The sequence below is a fragment of the Stomoxys calcitrans genome, chromosome 5 (genome assembly GCF_963082655.1).
Source record: "Stomoxys calcitrans chromosome 5, idStoCalc2.1, whole genome shotgun sequence".
Taxonomy (NCBI): Eukaryota; Metazoa; Arthropoda; class Insecta; order Diptera; family Muscidae; genus Stomoxys; species Stomoxys calcitrans.
The window spans coordinates 128,098,527-128,120,217 of record NC_081556.1 but is presented as its reverse complement, the minus strand read 5'-3'; the positions used below and the strand labels follow the sequence as shown (position 1 = coordinate 128,120,217).

At 38.5% G+C, this 21,691-nt stretch overlaps 1 protein-coding gene across 1 annotated transcript in view; it reads right to left on the bottom strand.

Annotated features, from left to right (window-relative positions):
* The window catches only part of LOC106080983 (diacylglycerol kinase 1), a 380,563-nt gene that overhangs the window by 40,601 nt on the left and 318,271 nt on the right, over nt 1-21,691 (bottom strand). Inside the window, exons 13-17 of the mRNA XM_059368788.1 lie at nt 17,469-17,600; nt 14,439-14,679; nt 7,481-7,567; nt 7,152-7,360; nt 1,304-2,290 (exon numbers count right to left, since the gene is read on the bottom strand). Coding sequence (XP_059224771.1) covers nt 1,304-2,290; nt 7,152-7,360; nt 7,481-7,567; nt 14,439-14,679; nt 17,469-17,600 — 1,656 coding nt within the window. The remainder of the gene's footprint in view (nt 1-1,303; nt 2,291-7,151; nt 7,361-7,480; nt 7,568-14,438; nt 14,680-17,468; nt 17,601-21,691) is intronic.

Here is a 21,691-nt window from a genome sequence, read left to right as displayed (position 1 = left end):
ACCCATAGAAAGGAAGTTTTTAAGAAAATTGCCAAAGATTTTTTTTTTTTAAATTTTAGAAAAGTTTTCCATAGTAAGGAAATTTTTACAAAATTTCCCATATATAGGCGGAAGATTTCTATAAAATTTTCCATAATAAGGAAATTTTTACAAAATTTTCAAAAGAAGAAGAGTTTTCAAGAAATTTTTCCGCTCTAAGGAAATTTTTAAAAATTTTGACAAAATTTCATAAAGAATTGAAGATTTGGACAAATTTTCCTATAAAAATCAGGCTATAGAAATTAAATTTTAGTGAAAATTTTCTAAAGAAAGGAAATTTTGGAGAAAATTTTCTAAAGAAGGGAAATTTTGAAGAAAATTTTCTAAAGAAGGGAAGTTTTTACAACATTAGAAATAAATTTTTGATAAATTTTTTTATGGAAATGCAATTTTGGCAAAATTTCCCATAGAAAAGAAAATTTTAAAAAAATTTCCCATAAGAGGAAAATTTTTAAAAAATTTCCATGAAAAGTAATTTTTCTAAAATTTTGACAAAATTTCACAAAGAATTGAAGATTTGGACAAATTTTCCTATAGAAATCAGGTTTTAGCAAAATTTCCTATAGAAATGAAATTTTGGTGAAAGTTTTTTTTAAAGAAAGGAAATTTTGCAGAAAGAAAGGAAGTTTTTACTATATTTCCAATAGAAATAAATTTTTGATAAATTTTTTTATGGAAATGATATTTGACAAAATTTCCCATAGTAAAGAAAATTTTAAAAAATTTCCAGTAAGAGGGAAATTTTTAAAAATTTTAATGAATAGTAATTTTTCTAAAATTTTTTATGCAAAGGAAATTTTACAAAATTTTCGATAGAAAGGAAAATTTAATCTTCCATAAAAAGAAAATTTTGACAAATTTTCTACCTAAATGAAATTTTCTATCTAATTAAAAATTTGTTTTCTGTAAAAATTTTAAATTTTAGTTTAAAAATCACCGTTATAAAATGGTTTTTAAAATTTAAAGTTATTTTAAACAGGAAGTTTGTTTAAGAGAATTTCTTTTAGCGTCCACTGAAAGCACTCGCATTTGTCTTTTATTTAGACACTCTGTCCCTACAGTTGTTCCATACAAGTTATGTCATATTTTATCATTCTTTTAGTAGTTGCAATAAGAATAAGTTGAGCATCGAATATAGTGCAAAGCTGTGTCTTTAGTGTACGTGTGTGTGTGTGTGTGTGTGTGTGTGTGTGTGTGTGTGAATGTGTGTTTGTCTAAGCACACATGTGTGTGCTGTGCTGGGAGAACATCTATTTGTACTTACCACTCCCACAGAGAAATAGTTATTGATGATGTTGTACGGCACGGTACAGTCCTTTTCCGTGGCTTGACTTTTTAATGGCTTCTGTGGAGGAATGTTGAATGTTTTCATTTCGTTGGCTGTGGTGGGCGTTGGGGTGGTCGTCCTTGCTCCCTGGCTGTGGGCGGGCGAAGGAATGCCTGGCAATGTGGTTGGTCTTGGTGTTGGTGTTGTTGGCGTGGGCGCCGCTAATGCAGCCTCGTGGGCAGGTACAGTTTCACTTTCGCTAATTACAAATCCTTCATTTCGTGTGCCATTGGATGTCGGGGAGGAGGCAATTGTGGCGCCGGTCAAAGTCTGGACGAGTGGCGTATTTGGTGTTTTAGAGGCTTGCGAAGACAAATTGCCATTTAGGTTCATTGATTTGTGGTGGTCTGCCTCATCTTGTGTGGCCAATGGCGCTGCGGTGCGAAGATCCTGTTGATGGCTGTCAAAACCATTGCCAGCATTAGCGTCATCGTTTTGCTCCAAACGGCTTTGTACGCCTGGCAATGACGTTGATATGCTCGACAAGTCCTTGGTCATCGTTCTGTGGTTTGACAATTGCTTCTGTTGCGGCGTTTGAATGGTTGAGGCTGCACTGCTGCAGGACGTTGTGGGACTGCTGCAATTACTGGTCATAGTGTCCTGGCGTGCGCTGAGAGGCAATCGTTTCGTCTCAAATGTGGACATTGATATGCTTTTGGTTGTCTTACACGTAGTTGTTACCGTCGCAGTGTAGCCCTTCAGCCTGCCAGTGTCAGCATCCTCACCATCGCCATCGCCATCATCTTCATTTTCGTAAATGGCCAAATGGCTTTCATCGCCCATGGGCATTTGTGTGTGCTGATAGAGATTGGTGGTGCAACTCGTGCTGCGTTGTATGTCCTCGTATTTGTCCATAAATGATTTCTCCACCACAACACTTTGGGATAGCTCGAACACCTTTTGCATGTTGGAGTGTAAGGTTACCTGAAATAAAGAAATTCAGAACAGTTTGATGGTGAATAGGTGGTACTTTGCATAGGAGGGAGTATAATTAAAAGAATGAAAATTCTCATCGAAAAGCTTTGCCCTTGACCATATCCTTTGTAATTGGTCAATGGAAACGCTAGGCGGTAATCCTCATTGGCTCTGCACAAAAAGTTGTCACAGATTGTATGAGTGTTAATTGATGTTGGGCTAACTGCAAATTGAAATATTCCCGGTCAGAGTTTAGAAGTGCATTTTATTTTAGTTTCAATTTTATTGTTTTTTATTTATGGTTAAATTTAAGGATTTGTTTTTAGAAAATTTTCGCTCAAATTCATTTCTTAAGGGAATTTTATCAAAAATTAATTTTTATGAGAAATTTTATCAAAACTGTCTTTCTTTCCATAGGAAATATTTTCAAAATTTCCTTTCTTAAGGAAATGTTGTCAAAATGGAAAGGAATTAAGGAAATTTTGTTAAAATTTCGTTTCTATAGGAAATCTTGTCAAAATTTATTTTCTGTAGAAAATGTTGGCAAATTTTTATTTCTATAGAAAATTTGGGCAAAATTTCATTTCTATAGAAAACTTTATCAAAATTTCGTTTCTATAGAAAATGTTTTCAAAATTTCATGTCTACGAAATTTTTTCAAAATTTCATTTCTTAAGAAAATTTTGTCAAAATTTCATTTCTATAGGAAATTTTGTTAAAATTTCATTTCTATAGGAAATTTTGTAAACATTTAATTTCTCTACGACATTTTGTCAAAATTTCATTTCTATAGGAAATTTGTCAAAATTTCATTTCTCTACGAAATTTTGTCAAAATTTCATTTCCATAGGAAATTTGATCAAAATTTCATTTCTATAGGAAATTTGATCGAAATTTCAATTCTATATGAAATTTTGTTTAAATTCCTTCTTCATAGGATTTTTTTTTTTAAAAATTTGTCATTGGGAATTTTTGTAAAATTTTTATTTCGATAGGAAATTTTATTAAAATTTCATTTCTATAAGAAACTAGCCGAACCGAGTCTGCTCCGCTGCGCATTCTTTAACTCTCTAATATCTTTTTGGGGTGGGGACACTTTGTCTTGAATGTGCATATTGAATTCGTGACAATGTAGCTGAGCTCGAATCTTGACGAGAACATTGGAAAAAAATTAAAGTAATGGTTATCCCCTCTGAATGCAGGCGACATTTGCGAGGTACCATGCCATGCATGGTCATGTAAAAAAATGCTCTCCAAAGAGGTGTCGCACCGCAGCACGCCGTTTAGACTCGGCTACAAAAAAAGGTCCCTTTTCAAAGTTGCGAAGTTTGGCCTTGCTCGGTTCCTGGGCAAATTTTTTATCTACTTTCAAGTGCCTTTATTTTGAGTCCTACATTACCGTATTGGTAAATATTTCCGGTTAAGGGGGTATTTGGGGGGTGGGGTGTCCACCCAGACATTTGGCCTTTAAAGTAAATTTAAATTTCTTTCAAATACATTTCATATGAGCCCCATATTGACATGATTGATAAATAAGTTCTATTTGAGGGTGGGGTGGACTTCAGGGTCTTTGTCCCGAATATGAGTATTAATTTCCATTAATACTCCACTTCCAAATAGCTTTTATATAAGTCACATATTACCATTTTTCGCCGTTCTCAGACCGTTTCGTTCTTCCACAGGGTTTCATGTGCGTTCGTCACCCACGACCTTAAATAGTAATGCGTCGACCCGAAAGGATTCGGGTTATCCATGTTTATTGACGGCAGTCCTCTGGCCTTCAAAATCGCCAAATCGTCTGAACTTTCATTCCCCCTTACTCCGCTATGGCCCGGCACCAAACGATGTGGATTTTACCATCCTCAGAAAAGAATTATTCGTGATCTTACCGTCCTGGTTGTTATTGCCCTTATGGCCATCCTCGCGTTAGCATTATATCACCTCAGCTGCTCCCATTCTCAATTCATTCTCCCATCGCCTTAAGTCTCATAGCCGCAGTGGCTATCTCACACATAATCTGTATATCAATGGCTCGGATATCTAGAATAGTCTCCTGTGCCCTAGTAGGCATGGTCCTCATCGCTCCGCCTATGCCAAGACAACATGTTCTCTGAACCTGTTGTATGGTCCTTATGTTACACTTTTTCTCCATAGCAGTCCACCAAACTATTGAGGCGTAAGTAAGAATTGGACTAATTACGCTCCTGTAGAGCCAGTGGACTTTCCTAGGGATCAAGCCCCATTTCGAGCCTGCGGCCCATGCACATATTTTCAAACATCCGTGAGCCTTCTCAGTACACACCTGAATATGACACTTCCAATTAAGTTTCGTATCTAAGATCACTACAAGTATTTGACCTTGTCAGATATCGAAATCGTGTCATTAAGGAAACGTGGTGCGTTAAATTGGCCCACCTTCGTCTTCCTCGTGAACATGCATATTTCAGTCTTCTCTAGGTTAACATTGAGGGTCTAGCCCAGTTATATACGAAATGCAAGACCCATTCGGCCCTCCCGCATAGCTGGTTCGGTTGCTACCCCCTTAGTACTATAACATCTAAGCAGACGGGCTCAAATCCTTCCTCAGTCAGCATCCGCAATAGGTCATTTATGGTGGTCACCCATAGGAGTGGCGATAAAATGCCACCCCTGTGGCGTGCCCCGTGCCACTTTCTCCCTTATATTAATGACATTGGACACACAATTTATCCCCCTGTTCCTTAGCATATGGTTTATCCAGTCTCTAAGGACCGAGTCCACTCGGTACTGGTCTGAGGATTGGATCAGTGTGTCGCTCCGCACATTGTTAAAAGCCCCCTCGATGTCAATGCATACCACCAGTGTCTGCGTTTTGGCATCGAACGATTCTTCTATTTTATGCAGAACCTCGTGCAGGGCAGTCTTCACCAACCTTCCCTTGACATAGGCATGCTGTTTGCATTTGAGCAGTTCGTTGGATGTCCTACTCTTTATCATGGAATCCACAATACGTTCCATGGTTTTGAGTAGAAAGGACGTAAGGCTTATAGGTCTGTAGGCTTTTAGGTGTCGCATAATTTGCCTTGCCGGGCTTGGGTTTTAACACCACCCTTGCCTCCTGCTAGGCTTTCGGAGTATATGAAAGTCCTAGGCAAGCTGTGAAAATTTTGGCCAGACGAGGCGCTAGATAGTCTGCCTCTTTCTGTAGCAACACCGGAAATATCCTATCAGGTCCGGGTAACTTAAATGGTTTGAAGCCCCTCTAGCCTTACTTGACCATAAATTCCGTTACGATAAGCCTTCTGTCAACCTCATTTATCGAAGATTCCCGTATAGCCGTGAGTCCCGTCGTATCCTGTGGAAATTGCGTTGTCATTAAAAGCCTCAACATGTCCTTCGTTGTCCCTGCTCTCACTCCCATGTCATTTCATTTTGGACATGAGTTTTTGAGAGAAATGTTTTCATCTTGGCGGCTTCATCAACGCTATCGACCTGTTCGCAGAGGCACGTTTTGCCGCTCTGGTAATCTTATTGTATTCCTTGAGCCGTATGTAGTACATATTCCAGTAAACTTCAGATTTTTTACGGTCTATGTTATAAAGTCTGCGGACCCTTTTCCCAATATTGCGAATCTCCCCAATAATCCAAGGTTTTCCTTGGGTTGATTTCCGTTCTCAAAGAGGACAACTATCTTCAAAAGACTCCACTAGTGCAGTCGTTATCCTGTTGACATTTTTGTCAATGTCTTCTATGCTTGGACAATCTAAATTATTTTGCCCAAGTCTTCTTCTGAGTAGTCTTCCGAATTTTGTTCAGTTGGGTTTCAACTTTTAAGGGCAGCTTATCGGATTCAGCGCTGGCCGTGCTATTCTAAACCCAATGTAGCGATGGCCTGAGAACGAATGCTCCATGGAGACCCTCCAATCCTGAACCTCATCAATTAGATTTTCCGAACATACATCACATCTAAAACCTCCTTCCTAATCCTTTTAACAAAGGAAGCGTTGTTACCAACATTAAGTGTTATTAGGTCGAAGGTATTCAGGAATTTTGCCAGGGCTTGGCTCTGTCTAATAATCTTGGTACTACCCCATGAAATGTGGTGAAAGTTTGCACCGCACCCTAATAGTACCTCATTTTCTGTCAGTTTTGCTTTCCTCACCCACCGTTGCAGCTCCGATGTAGGTGACGATGTCGGAGAGTCGAAAGGCAGATAAAGTGATGGCGGGTGATGCCGTCTCCCTGTCTTGTCACTGTTGCATCCGACATTGACAACGCGGCTGATTTTCTCTATCAAAGCGTGAGTAGCTGTCTCGCTCCGGTAGAGGTTTTTCGGAGAGGGTGATGGTTTGATTGTCTGCCTCCTTCATTGAGTTTCCCGTCACTGCACTGCCTGATGTTTTAATATAAGGATATTAGCCTATCCCAGCCTTCGGAATCTTGAGAAAGTCGGTAATGGTTCCATCACTGGGTCCCTGTTCGTTAGGCTGTATTGAGTCTACCGTCCCTGCCCTGCCTGATGTTCCAATATTAGGATTTTTGCCTATATTAGTCTTCCAAAGCTTGAATAAATGGGCTTCTTGGGAGTAGGTTATGGTCTCATGTGCATTAGGCGGCATTGAGTTCTCTTTCACTGCACTGCCTTCTTACCACGAAAAAGTAGTTGATGGTCCAGTCGTCGGATGGGTCCCTGTTCGTTAGGCTGTGTTGGGTCTCTCGCCCCTGCACTTCCTGATGTCTTAGTATTAGAATCATTGTTTATCCTAGTCTTCCCAATAGTGGAAGTCGGTGATTGTTTCGTCCTCGACCCACTCTTAGTCTCTTCTTTGTTAGTCTCTTTCCTTTATAATTTATAAGTAATGTTTTCAATATGCTCTCCTTTTTTTCTTACCTTTGGTTTGGGTATCTCCTCCGGGTTGTTTGTCACCTCAATGCTCCATCTGTCCAACATTACTAAATTAGCTCGCTTGATTTTGTCCATGAGTTTGGGTATATTTTCACCTTCATAACCGCCACCCCAACGCAGGCAACGGGCTAAATCATTGCCCGTGCCCAACGGTATGACACCAATGGCAGGCTGGGTGGCAAATTCAATAGAATCTAAAGCGAAAAGAAAAAACCAAAATGGCCAAAGTTACATTAAAGCAAATTCTAAAGGAAAAAACCAACATAAATGTCCCCCTTGATTAGTCAACATGCAAAAGGCTGCCCATAACTTACCCATAGCTTCCAGGACCCATCCGACTGTGCCATCACCACCGCAACAAATTACCTTAAAATTAGGCAGGTCCTTAAAGAGCGTTAATCCTGTGTAGATGTACAAACAAAAAAAAAAAAAAAAAACAACAAAACCAAAACATTTTAAATAGCCATAAATCAATGGTAATAAAATCTTAGGTGGTTATCCCTTTGGGAATATTCCCTAATAAATGGTAGTCATGAAGAAAAAAAACTACGCCAAGGAAACAAATTGCTTTAAAGGAAATGGTTTTTGTTTACTTTTGTCTAATGAAAAGAAAAACTCATTAATGAGATAACCCTAATATTTTTCCACATCTAACGAGCTAAAATGGCTTTCCACCAAGTGTAGAACATTTGGTGAAAATGGCATTTATAATACTAATGATGATATATTTGAACTGTGATTAGGAGTGGAATTTTTTTTTTTTTAATATTGACTAAAAAGGAGAAAATAATAAGAAATCATTTAAAATGAAATAGTAAAGTCATCAAGTTCTTCATTTTTTGTAAAAAAGTCTGCCATAGAATAGCATGGATTATGGGAATGGGAGTTTTTAATAAAGAACTCCAAAGTCTGATTTGTTTCTGTAGCTAAAGTCTCGGAACTTTCCAGAGCTCCTTCTTGAAAAAGGTTTTGAGATAAACTTCAATGAATTTTCTGTGATAGGAAAGTTCTTACGAAAGTCCCTTGTATCGAAACTAATTTTGGTGTAACGCTCGTTACGCTCGTGATTCGCTCCAAATCTTAAATTGGAACGTCTCCACCCACTGGTACTTTTCGGACCACTCAAATGCAAAATTTCGCATGAACATTTCATTAAGGAATAGGGGCAAACTTCTCACATATCACTGAGTTAAAGCTGAGTCCGAACGGCGTGCTGCAGAGCGACACCGCTTTGGGGAGAAGTTTTAACATGGCAAAGTACCTCACAAATGTCGCCAGCATTAGGAGGGGATAACCACCCCTGAAAAATTTTCCGATGTTCTCGTCAGGATACGAACCCAGACGTTCAGCGTCAAAGGCATACATGCTAACCTCTGCACTACGGTGGTCTCCAACCACTATATTGGACCAGCACAGGATAGGTTTTCAGGTTGATCACGAAAAAGGAAGAGGGAATGAAAAACAAGAAGGAGTTCAGTCAAGAATAACTGGTATAGGTCGCCCTGGTAACCGAGTTGGTAGCGTGCTCGAATTACTAGTGAGAGGGTCTTGAGTACGATTCTCACCAGAGGCCTGGTCTGTCGCTATTGTGGTATTACAATGGACTAAAATTGGCTAAGTGATTCTGTTTAGAAAATAGACTACCAGCCTAATCTAACCTAACTGGCATAGGTACAGGGAACATATGAAGAAGTTTGAGTCCCCCGAGGGCCTCTATTGTCTTGCTACGGAATGCCTGAGCGAGGTCTTTCGGAAGGTATGTCCAAAACGAGTACCACCATACATTACGAACCAATCGTCGTGGAGACCGGAATTAACGATCTCAAGAGGGATGGCAGAAGACTCTTTAACAGGGCTGAGATGAACTTTGAAGGTAGCCAGGAGGAATTCAGCGATTAAGACATCGCTATACCCAAATGAGCTGTATCTATGGAAAACCCCGTCGTTTTCATTGTCGAGGAGATGATAGTGTGGCGATTCAGGCATTTCAGCCATTTAAATCGGCCTGACCGGGCGGAATCATGGTGGCTATGCTGAAAGAAATCTCAGAAAGCTGAAACGGAGAGAATTATTAATTTCCTTATATAGTGTTAAGCGACGGGAGAAGAAAACCATTTCGACTACTATTTCCAAGAATACAGGCTCCCTGCCTCTCAATCCTCGTACCTTTGATCAGTTCATTTCCAGGAATTCTTAATCCACGAACCACTTTTCAATAACCCTTGGTTTCTGGAGAAGAACAACGTCGAATCCTCTTGCCATTTGAAGTACTTTTAGCGCCGCTGAAGCGGCCTTACAATGGTGGAGATTTATCTGCAGAAACCGGGCCATAATCGAGATTCAGATTTTCTACCATTGTTTGTAGTCCATAGATTGCGTTCTGGTGAATTGGGTTGATACGATGCTGAAGGGACGGATAATCAACGCATCACTGGCAGAGGGCTCGATAAGGAAGATTGTGAACGTGCGGAACTCCACAAAGATGAGTTTTATCTTCCCTATCGTTGTTTTTTATGATCAATGATATTCTGAAGTCTTTCGAGAGGAAGGAAGGAAGGAAGGAAGGAAGATTGATTGAGATTTGAAGAAAGATAAGGAAGATTGCGACTGTGGGGAATTCCGTAAGGAGGAGTTTAACATACTCTATTGTGACTTTTTATGATCAATGGTATTCGGAAGTCTTTCGAGAGGGCGAAGTTCATTGCCAACGCGGACAAAATAGCATGATAGTGGATGGCCGTTTCTTATGGACCTCGTTCAGGGAGCTTTGAGGAAGCTTTCCGGATGGATGAGGGCCAACGGACTTGGAAGAAATCCCAGAAAATCTGAACTTGTCCTTTTCAGCAGGAGGAGGATGCTAGGTGTTTTTAAGGGACCTGTCCTGGATGGGTTGGAGTTACCGCTCTCTTTGGAGGCCAAGTACGTGAGCGTAGTTCTTGACCAGAAACTAAGTTGGAGAGGAAACGTCGAAGAAAGGATCAAAAATGTGCTGAATGCGCTGTGCTTCTGTCGCAACTCGATAGAAAGGAGTTGGTGCCTAAGGCCGGGTACGGTGCACTGGATGTTTACGGCGGTCGTTCAGTCAATTCTCACCTGTGGATGTCTTCTATGACACAAAGCTCCGGACGATTGTGTCCTTCGCAGGATGATCGAGAAGGTAGAGGTTACAACGGCTGTGCTAGTCTCTAGGGCAAGGCAAAGTGCCCTGAGAGTGGCGCTGAATGCCATTCCCGATCCTATGCCTTTGCAGCTATATCTTGGGTGTGTGTTTACAAAGATCCCCATTAGACTGAGGGAGTCAGATCTGTGGTGCTCTTCAGACTTAGACAATTTTTCTGTTCTATGGGGTATGCTGTTGGCGTTTGACGCCATGCTTTATGCGGCGTATCTGATAATATACCAGAGGAGTCTTTCATTGTTGAAGGCTTGGAAGTTGTTTTTCTGGGAAGGGATCTCTTGGTTGGGGGCAACCTATAAGCTCTGGCGTCTGGCCGTGTAAGGTCGAAACTGATTAGAAGATGCAAAGAGCTTCTTCGAACTCCGAGAGAAGGCTGTTAGACTCTGCTGGATACCAGGCTCTCAAGATATGATGGGGAACGAAGCGGCAGACGAGCTGGCCAGGAATGGATCGCTCATTGTGGCAGATTTTTCTATGGAATCAATGAAAAGTACACTGTGCGAGCTTGTTGGAAGGTTGGGCGTCTACTACAATGGGCAAGTGCTCTAAGTTATAGGTTTTCAAAGGCCACGTGGCAGAGTATTTTGCGAAATGGGATGTCGCTTATCCTGAAGCTTAAAAAGCATGACTTAGCACTTGACTGGTCATTGCAACGTCAGGTCCTTGGTGTCGCGCTGGGTGCTGGTAGAGGCAGACTTATGCAGGATGTGCGATGACAAGGAGGAGTTGGAAAGGGTCGAGCACTTGTTGTGTCACTGCTCTGTAATTGAGAGGAGAAGACCCAAGATAATTGGTGGATACCTCTTTTCGAGCTTTCGCTGTTGCTCCATTTGTCCAGGGTCGAATCCCGGCCAGGCTCCGCGGCATTTTTTAATTTTCAAGTTGTTTGCCTGATAGGGCGAAGATCGTTAAATTTTATTCGATCTTGCCATAATGAGTTTCCTTATGCATCCAGGGGCAGTAGAGCCACTCTTCCTCAGGCTACTTCATACTTGCGGTGTGGACAATTCCTCCCTAGATGCTTCACTAGCTTCTGATGTTAACGTACCTTTTGAGTTCCTTCCTTCTCTGATGGCACAAATCTTGAGCCTAATCCGAACAAATGATCCACCTACACACAGGGCTTGTCGGTTCCCGTCTCGACGCCTTCTCCTCCTCATTTGATCGTAGGAGGGGTATTTTCAGACACCTGCAAACCGTCAGAATTAAGAGATGTGGTTGATAGTCTCTCAGACAAGTATTCAGAAGGTACTGGTGAGTTGTCTCCTGACTCCCCAACCTCACCGCTTCAATGCACCATTAGCTTGAATTTGCTTAACATGTAGGATACAACTCCTTCAGACTTGTTGAGGTTTGCGAGACTGCCGGAGTTTAGTACAAGTATTGCATTCAGCCGTTTGCCACTAATCTATTTATTTAGTTTTATACCCACCACCGTAGGATAGGGGGTATATTCATTTAGTCATTCCGTTTGCAACACGTCGAAATATCAATTTTCGACCCTACAAAGTATATACATTTCGGATTGTCGTAAAATTCTAAGACGATTTAACGATGTCTGTGTGTCTGTCCGTCTATCCCTTCAAAAATTAAGATATTCAGCCGATATTTGACGTCTTTTTGATGCACGCTGGTTAATTTCTTGAACGGGCCAAATTGGACCATACTTGGATACATTGTAGCTGATATAGACCGATCTGCCGATTAAGGTTCTAATGCCCATAAATGCTTTATTTTTTATCCAATTTCGTCGAAATTTGAAAGTGAGTAGCTTAAGGCTTCCCCACATCTGACCCAAATATGGTTTAGATTGGATTATATTTAGATATAGCCGTCATATATATCGATCCGCTGATAAAGGGTCTGAATGACATAACAGGTTTTTTTATTACCCGATTTCTCCTAAATTTGAAACAGTGAGTTAATTTAAGCCTTCCGATATCTGATCTAAATATGCTTCAGATCGGACCATATCTAGAAATAGCTGCCATACAGATTGATTTCCCGATTAAGGGTCTGAAGCCCATAATAGCTTTATTGATTAGTCTATTTCGCTGAAATTTGAAACAGTGAGTTGTTTAGAATCTCCCGATATCCGAGCTTAATATGGTTGAGGTCGGACTATATTTAGATATAGCTGCCATATAAAGGGTCTAAAGCCCATAAAAGCTTTATTTTTTATCCGATTTCGTTGAAATGTGAAACAGTGCTTAAGGCTTTCCGACATCTGACCCAAATATGGTTTAGATCGAACTATATTTAGATATAGTTGCCATATAGACCGATCTGCCGATAAAGGGTCTGAAGCCTATAAAAGCTTTATTGATTATTCTATTTCGTGGAAATTTGAAACAGTGAATTGTTTTGAACCTCCCGATATCCGAGCTTAATATGGTTGAAGGGTCTAAAGCCCATAAAAGCTTTATTTTTTTAATCTGATTTCGCTGAAATTTGAAACAGTCGGTATTTTTAGGACTCCCGACATCCGTCCCAAATACGGTTCGAATCGGAATATATTTAGATATAGCTGCCATTCCAACGGTCTCCCGATAAAGGGTCTGAAGCGAATAAAAGCTTTATGTTTTATCAGATTTCGTCGAAATTTGAAACAGTAAGTAGTTTTACGCCACCCGCCATCTGACCTAAATAGGGTAAAGATCGGACTGAGTTTAGATATAGCTGTCACATAGACCGATATGATGATTAAGGGTCTGAAGCATATAAAAGCTTTATTTATTACCCGATTTTGTTGATTTTGTTGTTGGGTGCATAAGTTATCCACTTTTCACCGGCTTGTGACGAAAGGGGGTTTACATGTATGGGTATAGATATCAATTTCATATGAGCCCCACATTGACATGATCAGTAAATATGGCCGATTTAGATATGTTTTGAAAAAATATCAGCTACGTGCTCTATTCTCATGTATCTATATATCATTTATTTGAACCCCATATGGGCATTGGCCTCGAAATTAAATATCAAATTCGTTTTCTAATCTCAAATGCCTTTCGTTTAAGCCCCTTATTGCAGAACTCAGCAAATATGTCCGGTTTGGGGTCTGGGCCCCAAAAACTATCAATATTGAGGTCTACTGTCATGAAGACCCAAATTGTCTTAGTGAGCAACTACGTCCTATTTGGGGGTTTTTATGGTGTTGGAACGTCCCTTAGACAATCGGTCCCGAATGTTGATATCAGATTCGTGGTCTACTCCCAAATACCTTTTATTTGAGCCCCATATTTCCATAGTCGGCAAACATGACCGGTTTGGGATATGGGGTCGGCCTCTCAGTGACTCTGCCTTGAAAATATATATCAGATTCGTATCCTACTCTAAACACGAATCTGATATATATTTTCAAGGCGGTTACTATAAGAGAGGGAGGGTCCGCTCCCCTTCAGATATCAAAAAATGGAGTATCCTATTTTTACCACTGGATCATTATGTACAATCTGTGAAAATTTCAAGAAAATCGGTTCAGCCGTTATTGAGTCTATAAAAAACACACAAACAAACAACAAACTGACAGCCAAACACAAATTGATTTTTATATTTAAGAAAGATTGCAGCGTCCCACTTTGCGTATGAGTAACACTTTTTAACCTCATATTAGTCATACGCTCCAAGTGCCTTCTACGTTTGCAATGGACAATGACAGCGTAGAGCTATTTGCACTTAAGTTTGTATCATTTTTAAGGAATTTTTTCCTCCTCAAAACCAGCAAAGACGCAAGTGTTCTCAAGTGTTTAGCTGTATATGAGAAAAGTTTTAATTTAAACATTTTCTAAGGCACAGACAAAAAAAAATTAAATAAAGAAAACATCAACACTGATATACATGTGATGCTTTTAGATAGGTTTTAATTAACAGAGAGTCAAAGCATAGCCTGAGCACAAGAGAGCTGAAACATGAAATGTTTCGCTAATTTAAATTTAAATTTTAAAATGTTACATATCCTTTTGCCTCGAATGGCTTGGAGCCAACCCAAGCAAAGCCATTAATTTCGATTTAAATCCCAACACGAATTTTGTGTGTGTCTTTTTAATCTCTGCAGCATTTTAGGATATTAGGAAAATTGTTGAGCCACTTACCTTCTTTGGGACCACCTTTTGATAAATCGTAGACTTGACGTGGATTAAGCATGTATTGGAATTTACGCAGGATACGGTCACCTTGTCGACCGCCACTCTTGGGATTAACAAATACCAGCAGGGGGCAGCTGCCTTCATTGGGTGGGGTCAGTTGGAAGTGTGTGGCCTGATGGTGTTGTTGTTGTTGTGATTGTTGTTGATGTTGTTGTTGTTGTTGGGAATGCAAAGATGTGGAAGATTTCTATTTAGTTTGGAAAAGTTCATTTGACGCAGACCGACAGGCGGACAGACAGACAGGCAGACATGAAGACAGATAACCAAGCGTAAGCACACAAGCATGTCAAGAGTTAGACAAACACATACACACGCGCACGCACACGCACACAGCAACACATTTGCAATTGTATAAACGTATATGTGATTGTGTGTGTGTGTTTGTATGGGAATTATGTAGGAATTGTGAGTATTGAGTGTAAGAAAAGGAATTTGAAATTTTATTTTACAAATTATAATGGAAGTTAGGTATTACAAATGATCCATGTGATGGCAGTACACACACACACACAAATAGTTGGATTTGTTTATTCACACATATACACACACGCACACACATAGATTCACGCACAGGAAACAGCGTTTGTAAATAAATTTTGTTTGAGGTTTAAGTCAGATTTTGCAATGGGGAAACATTAGGGGTATCATTGTTGTTATTTAACGTAAATGGTAATGACGTTGGTGATTGTGTTGGTGTAAATGTTAGATGTGTGGGTTTAGCAATTTAGTATTTGGCATTGTTGTCATTGATTTAGAGTGAGAGAGGGAGAGAGAGAGGGTGAGCGTGATAAACAGACACATGGGAAGTTACATGAAAAGAAACCATTTAAAGGAATTTGTTAGTTTATACAAGGACTTGTACAATTGACTGCTACAAAGATTCTTAGTGTGGTCTTTGGCACAAAACTTAAAAAAAAATCTTTTACGGCAATTAAGTCAATTAAGGCTAAAAGTAACAATAAGTCTGAAATATTTGCTTTTCCATTTTTCCATTGCAATAACTTCTTTATATTTAGAAACCAACCATTCTCAATTAGAAACAAGTAAAAAGACATTAAGTTTGGATGTCCTCACAGATTTTGCAAAAGTCCTTATTGGCAACCTTCAGTCTGTCAGCATGTTCTCCGATTAGACAGTGACCTGTCATGACGGAAACAAGGACTGACATCTCTGTTGTAGCCAGCGATAGCAGAGCGGTAGACTTCTTCTAGGCCACATAGTTTTGGAGCGTTCAGAACCTCCACTTTAAGACCATCTGCCATTCGAGTGTGTACCTGAAAACTTAGCTTACATGTTGCTAGAGGCATACCCACAGATTCCAGTTCCCTTATAATGTGTTAAGTAGTTCCTAGTCTCGCAAGCTCGTCCCCTCTATAATTCCCTGGAATATCTCTGTGCACTGGTACTCAGAAAAGATAAATTTTAAACTGTTCAGCTATCTCGTTGACAGATTTTGCGACCGTCGATGGGTAATTTTTGAATTCAGAAATACGTTGTGCAGGGATTGGCTGTCTGAGAAGATATTTATGCCAGACGTCGAAAAGACTTTCCGCCACTTGCAAGGATCTCCGCTTGATACACACTACAGTGATCGAGTAATCTTCTCTATAAGGCGGGCCTAGTTCTCCAGAGCATATCCCAAAGCCACCGTAGCGCATAGGCTAGCATGTCCGACTATGACGCCAAAGGGCTGGGTTCGAACTATGGCGAGAACATCATAAAAAATATTTAAGCCGTGGTTATTCGCTCCTATTGCTGGCGACATTTGTGAGGTACGGTTTAGTAAAAAATTCTCTACAAAGAGGTGTCACACTGCGGCACGCCGCTCGGACTCGATTATAAAAAGGAGGCCCTTCGTCATTGAGCTTAAACTTGAGTCGGACATCATTCAGTGGTATGTGGGATGTTGACCCCTATTCCTTAATTGAATGCCCATGGGCAAATTTTTACACCCCAAAGCCCACTCGGTCGCCTAGTTTGAAGCCATCCACACAGAAGTCAACATAGCTTCTATACCAGCGGATCTAAGCTACTCCACACTTCGGGCATAGTATCAACAACAACACAGTGTCCACAGCTGCCAGATGACCGAAGAGAAAGTTCACTTAGCCTCACAGCAGTGGCCGCAGCAATTTGTCTAGCCACAATATCCAGAAGCAGTAAGTGTAGATTTAATTTCATTGCATCAGTTAGTGTAGTCCTCAGTGTGGCTGTGATGCACAAAGAAGCCATCCTTGGATCCGGCTGTGTATTAAGCAGTTGGCGGACTTTTGAACCGCCGTCCACCAGACCACAACACCATATAGCATCATACGGTAATCTATCCCATGGCAGCCGGTTGTATGCAACGGATTGACCCGATGGAATCCCCATCGTCAAGGGCTGCCGTCTCAGTGTACGTGTTCCTCCTTTTTTCATCATAGGAGAGGCACATCCCGGAGAGCCCTCTTCAAACGCTACTGGTTCGTACCGGGAGTGAAAAGCTGGTTTTGATCGGTTTGCCAGAACCGCCTCCATCATCGGACAGTGTCGGCGAGGTGTAACCGATGCATGGGTACATTTCCGACTTACTCTGGATTTAAATCATTACGGGAGTGTTGTCACACTGAATATGTTGCAAGGTGCCCAACATTTTGCACATTGATTTTCCCTATGACTTTCAGAAAGTGAAAGGATTTTGGTCGAAATTCTTCATTTAAAATTTAAAAAAATTATAATTTTGAAGACTTAGCCTGCATACCTAAAGAAGTGTAGTGTATAAAAAGGTCGGCCTTGCCCGACTTTAGTCCTTCCCTGTTTGTTTATCCATAACAATAAGATAACGCCACAAACTTGCAGCTAAAACCCAATTTAAATTATTGCCCTTTTACCACAACTAAGAATCCTTTATACAAAATTGAATATTCGATAGCTGGCAGCAGTAGCACCAGTAGTAATAAAAGCAGCATAGCAAATGAAAAGTGTAGATTTTCTTACCTTATTCGCCTGATTGACTGAACGTTGGCGATCCAAGACAGCTGGACAAATGGAGGTGGGTGGAACAATCAATTCAGCATATTCTCCCATGGAGCATTCCTTCTTCACCGAAGATGCACATCGATTGTGAAGCTAAAAAAAAATAAAAGAATATAAATAAAATGAGATGACCTGATGATGGATTGTGGATTGTGGAGAATACCAAAGACAAATGATTGTAACTAAAAGGAAAGGGAATGCAATTGATTGGTTTGAACTTATTTCGGGTTTGTTTGATAATTTTTTAAAACAAAATTTAAGCAGAAACGTGGACTTGAGATTTGTGTGAAACTTAAAAATTCCAAATTGGGTGTGTTAAGCATTGGGAGGGGATAACCATCGCTGAAAAATTGATGTGCTCGCCAGGATTCGAACCTAGGCGTTCAGCATCATAGACGGACATACGATGGCCTCCTTTTCTATGTACATTTCTATAAAAAATTTCGAGACCTCCTTTTAACGCAAGGATTCTCCATGTTTTACTATTTTATTTTGCATAGTTCTTCGTCATCTTAACTTTGTTATCGAACTTTTTTTGCTACACTTAACACCGTTTCTATTATTGTCGAATTACATTTTAAACGAAATTGTCTTTTGTTATTGCCAGTTCAGACCAGACCCCCGGCGTCTTTTGGCGGTCTCCAAAGCAGTCTACGTGATCAAGTGTTAACAAGTGCCATCCATCCATCCATCCCAGCCAAGCCAGGCAGTAGTAACAAAGGCAAAACATTTTTAGACAAATTTGATAAGAAGACAAGTTGTTAAATAAACAAACAAAGGAAACAACAGCAGCTACATCGACTACAAAAAATAAAAAAAAGCGAAACTAAAGTAAACGTCAACAATATGGAATATAATCAAGCACATATTTTCCACGAAAATAATACAGCACTTGTCCTGCAGGCAGAATACAGAACAATCTGCTTTAGTTTATTTCTTCCCTTACTCTGCCATCATGAAGGTCCTTCTCCAGCAACGTAAATAATAATCGAAGTCGATAAAAACTCAGTATCTCACTTAGTGTGGGTGTCACTCCATGCTCACAAACTAAAGACACATTGTTAAGCTGTGGCTTTATTGAAGCGTCAAACGAAACGCGTCTGCATTTTGAACAATGCCCCGTTTGGAAAAGCAGATTGAAATCTTGTTGGGCTGTTGTGTTTGCCAAAGCGTTTTCTCTTTTTGTCACTGTCGTTTTTGTTTTGTTTTGGGGGATGAGGATGAGCATTAGAACTACGTGACTATTTCCCATTGACAATTTAAGCGGAAATAATAGAAGGATGTCGTTTTCGTCATCCTCATCATTTACGTTTTGCGACAATTGCAATAGACTTCGATGACAATGTTGAGGATAAATTGGAAACAACCAAAATAAGTAAGAAAAAATTATTTGCCGGCACGAGTTCGATAATCGGGAAAGTTTTAACAATTGAACAGGCGAAAAGATGATAATAAGCTAATAAAACTATCTCAAAAAGAAATATTTAAATGCAGTTTTCACTAAAGACAAAATTTCAGTGAAATTTTCCGTAACGACAAAATCTAAGAGAAATATTCCATAAAGATATAAATTCAATGAAAAATTCGAAAAAGAAGTAATTTTTAATTGAATCCCCATAGACAAATATCAGCGAGATTTTCTCTAAAGACGAAGTTATCAGTAAAAGTTTCCTTAAAGACGAATTTGCAGTGAAATTTCCCCTACCGACAAAATCTCAGGAAATATTCCCTAAAGATACAATTTCAATGAAATATTCGAAAAAGAAATTATTTTTAACAGACAATAATCAGTGAGACTTTCTCTAAAGACAAAATGCCTGTGAGATTTTCTCTAAAGGCAAAATTACAGTAAAAATTTCCCTAAAGAAAAAGTTACTCTAAAGCCAAAATATCAGGGAAATTTTCCCCAAAGACAAAATTGCAGTGCAAATTTTCACTAAATTTTAGTAAAATGTTCTCTAAAATTCAGTCAAATTTTCCCTTAAGACAAAATTTCATTGAAATTTTCCATGAAGTCAAAATTTTAGTGAAATTTTCACTGAAATTGCGTCTGAGTGATTTTTTCTCTTAAAACAAAATTTCAGTAAAATTTTTTCTAAAAGACAAAATTTCAGTGAAATTTTCTCTGAAGACAAAATTTCAGTGAAATTTTCTCTCAAGACAAAATTTCAGTGAAATTTTCTCTGAAGACAAAATTTAAGTGAAATTTTCTCTAAAGACAAAATTTCAGTGAAATTATCTCTGAAGACAAAATTTAAGTGACATTTTTTCTAAAGACAAAATTTAAGTGACATTTTCTCTAAAGACAAAATTTCAATGAAATTTTCTCTAAAGACAAAATTTCAATGAAATTTTCTCTAATGATTTCTCTAAACACAAAATTTCAGTGAATATTTCCCTGAAGAAAATATGTTAGTAAACTTTTCATTAAGAAAAAGTTTTCCCTGAAGACAAAATTTTAGGGAAATTTTCTCTGAAGACAAAGTTTTAGTAAAATTTTCACTAAATTTTAGTAAAATTTTCACTAAATTTTAGCAGTTTTCCCTAAATTTTAGTAAAATTTACCCAAAATTTTAGTAAAATTCCTATAATACTGTAAAATTTTCCATTAAGACAAAATTTCAGTGAAACTTTCCTTAAAGCAAAAATTGATTGGAATTTTCCCTGAAGACAAAATTTGAGTGAAATTTCGATTCAAATTTTAGTAAACTTTTCTCTAAAATTCGGTTAAAATTTCCCTTAAGACAAAATTAAGGTTAAATTTTGCCTTAAGACAATATTTCTGTGAATTTTTCCCCGAAGACAATATTTCTGTAAATTTTTCCCCGAAGACAAAATTTCAGTGAAATTTTACCTTAAGACAAAATTTGAGTGCAATTTCCTTTAAGACAAACATTTAAGTGAAATTTTTCCTAAAGAAAAAATTTTAGTGCAATTTTCCCTTAAAAAAAATTTTAGTGAAATTTTTCTTAAAAAAATTTTTTAGTGAAATTTTTCTTAAAAAAATTTTTCAGTAAAATTTTCCAAAAAAAAAATCAGTGAAATTTTTCCTAAAGACGAAATTTCAGTAAAGTGTTCGCGAAAGACAAAATTTCAGTAAAATTTTCCATAAAGGAGAAATTTGAATAAAATTTTTCCTATAGACAAAATTTCATTAAAGTTTTCCCTGAAGGGAAAATATCAGTAAAATTTTACCTAAAGACAAAATTTGAGTGCAATTTTCCCTTAAGACAAAATTTAATTTTTTCTAAGAAAAAACTTCAGTGAAATTTTCCCTAAAGATCTAATTTCATTTTGTTCTTTAGGGAAAATTTCACTGAAATTTTTTCTTTAGGGAAAATTTCACTAAAATTTTTTCTCTGGGGAAAATTTCACTAAAATTTTTTCTTTAGGGAAAATTTCACAAAATTTTTTCTGTAGGGAAAATTTTACTACAATTTTTTCTTTAGCGAATATTTCACTAAAATTTTTCTTTAGGAAAAATTTCCCTAAAACTTGTCTTTACGGAAAATTTCACTGAAACTTTTTCTATAGGAAAATCTCTCTTAAATTTTCACTAAGGACAAAATTTCAGTGACATTTTCACCAAGGACAAAATTTCAGTGAAATTTTCTCTGAAGACAAAATTTCAGTAAAATTTTCTTTAAAAACAAAATTTCAGTGAATTTTTCGTAAAAAAAATGTCAGGGAAATTTTCTCTAAAGACAAAATTTCGGTAAAATTTTCTTTAATGATAAAATTTCACCAAAATTTTCTCTAAAGACAAAATTTCTGCAAAATATTTTCTAAAGACACAATTTCAGTGAAACGTAGAAAAACGTTGACAACCACCGCAAACGATATTAGCACTATGGTTTGCGAATCTGCATCTGGAGTGTACGGACTCTGTATAGAAAAGGTGCAGCATATGTATTGGCGGATGTACTGTAAAAGGGTTGATATTTCCGTCTTACAGAATGTGCGGTGGATTTGGACTGCACTTACTGCAAGGCGGAAAGTGCATACGTGCTCCCTCACGTAAACACTTGCGTGCCCTTGCAAGATCTCATCGCACCTGCCGTCTAAACAGATTTACGTTCGCAAAATTACCCAGATAGCATAAAAACAGCCTACCCAGAAATTAGAGCCTGCGTCCTTTCAGACCCGGTCATGAACGCAGATCAATTGGTTGACAGTCTCTTCCA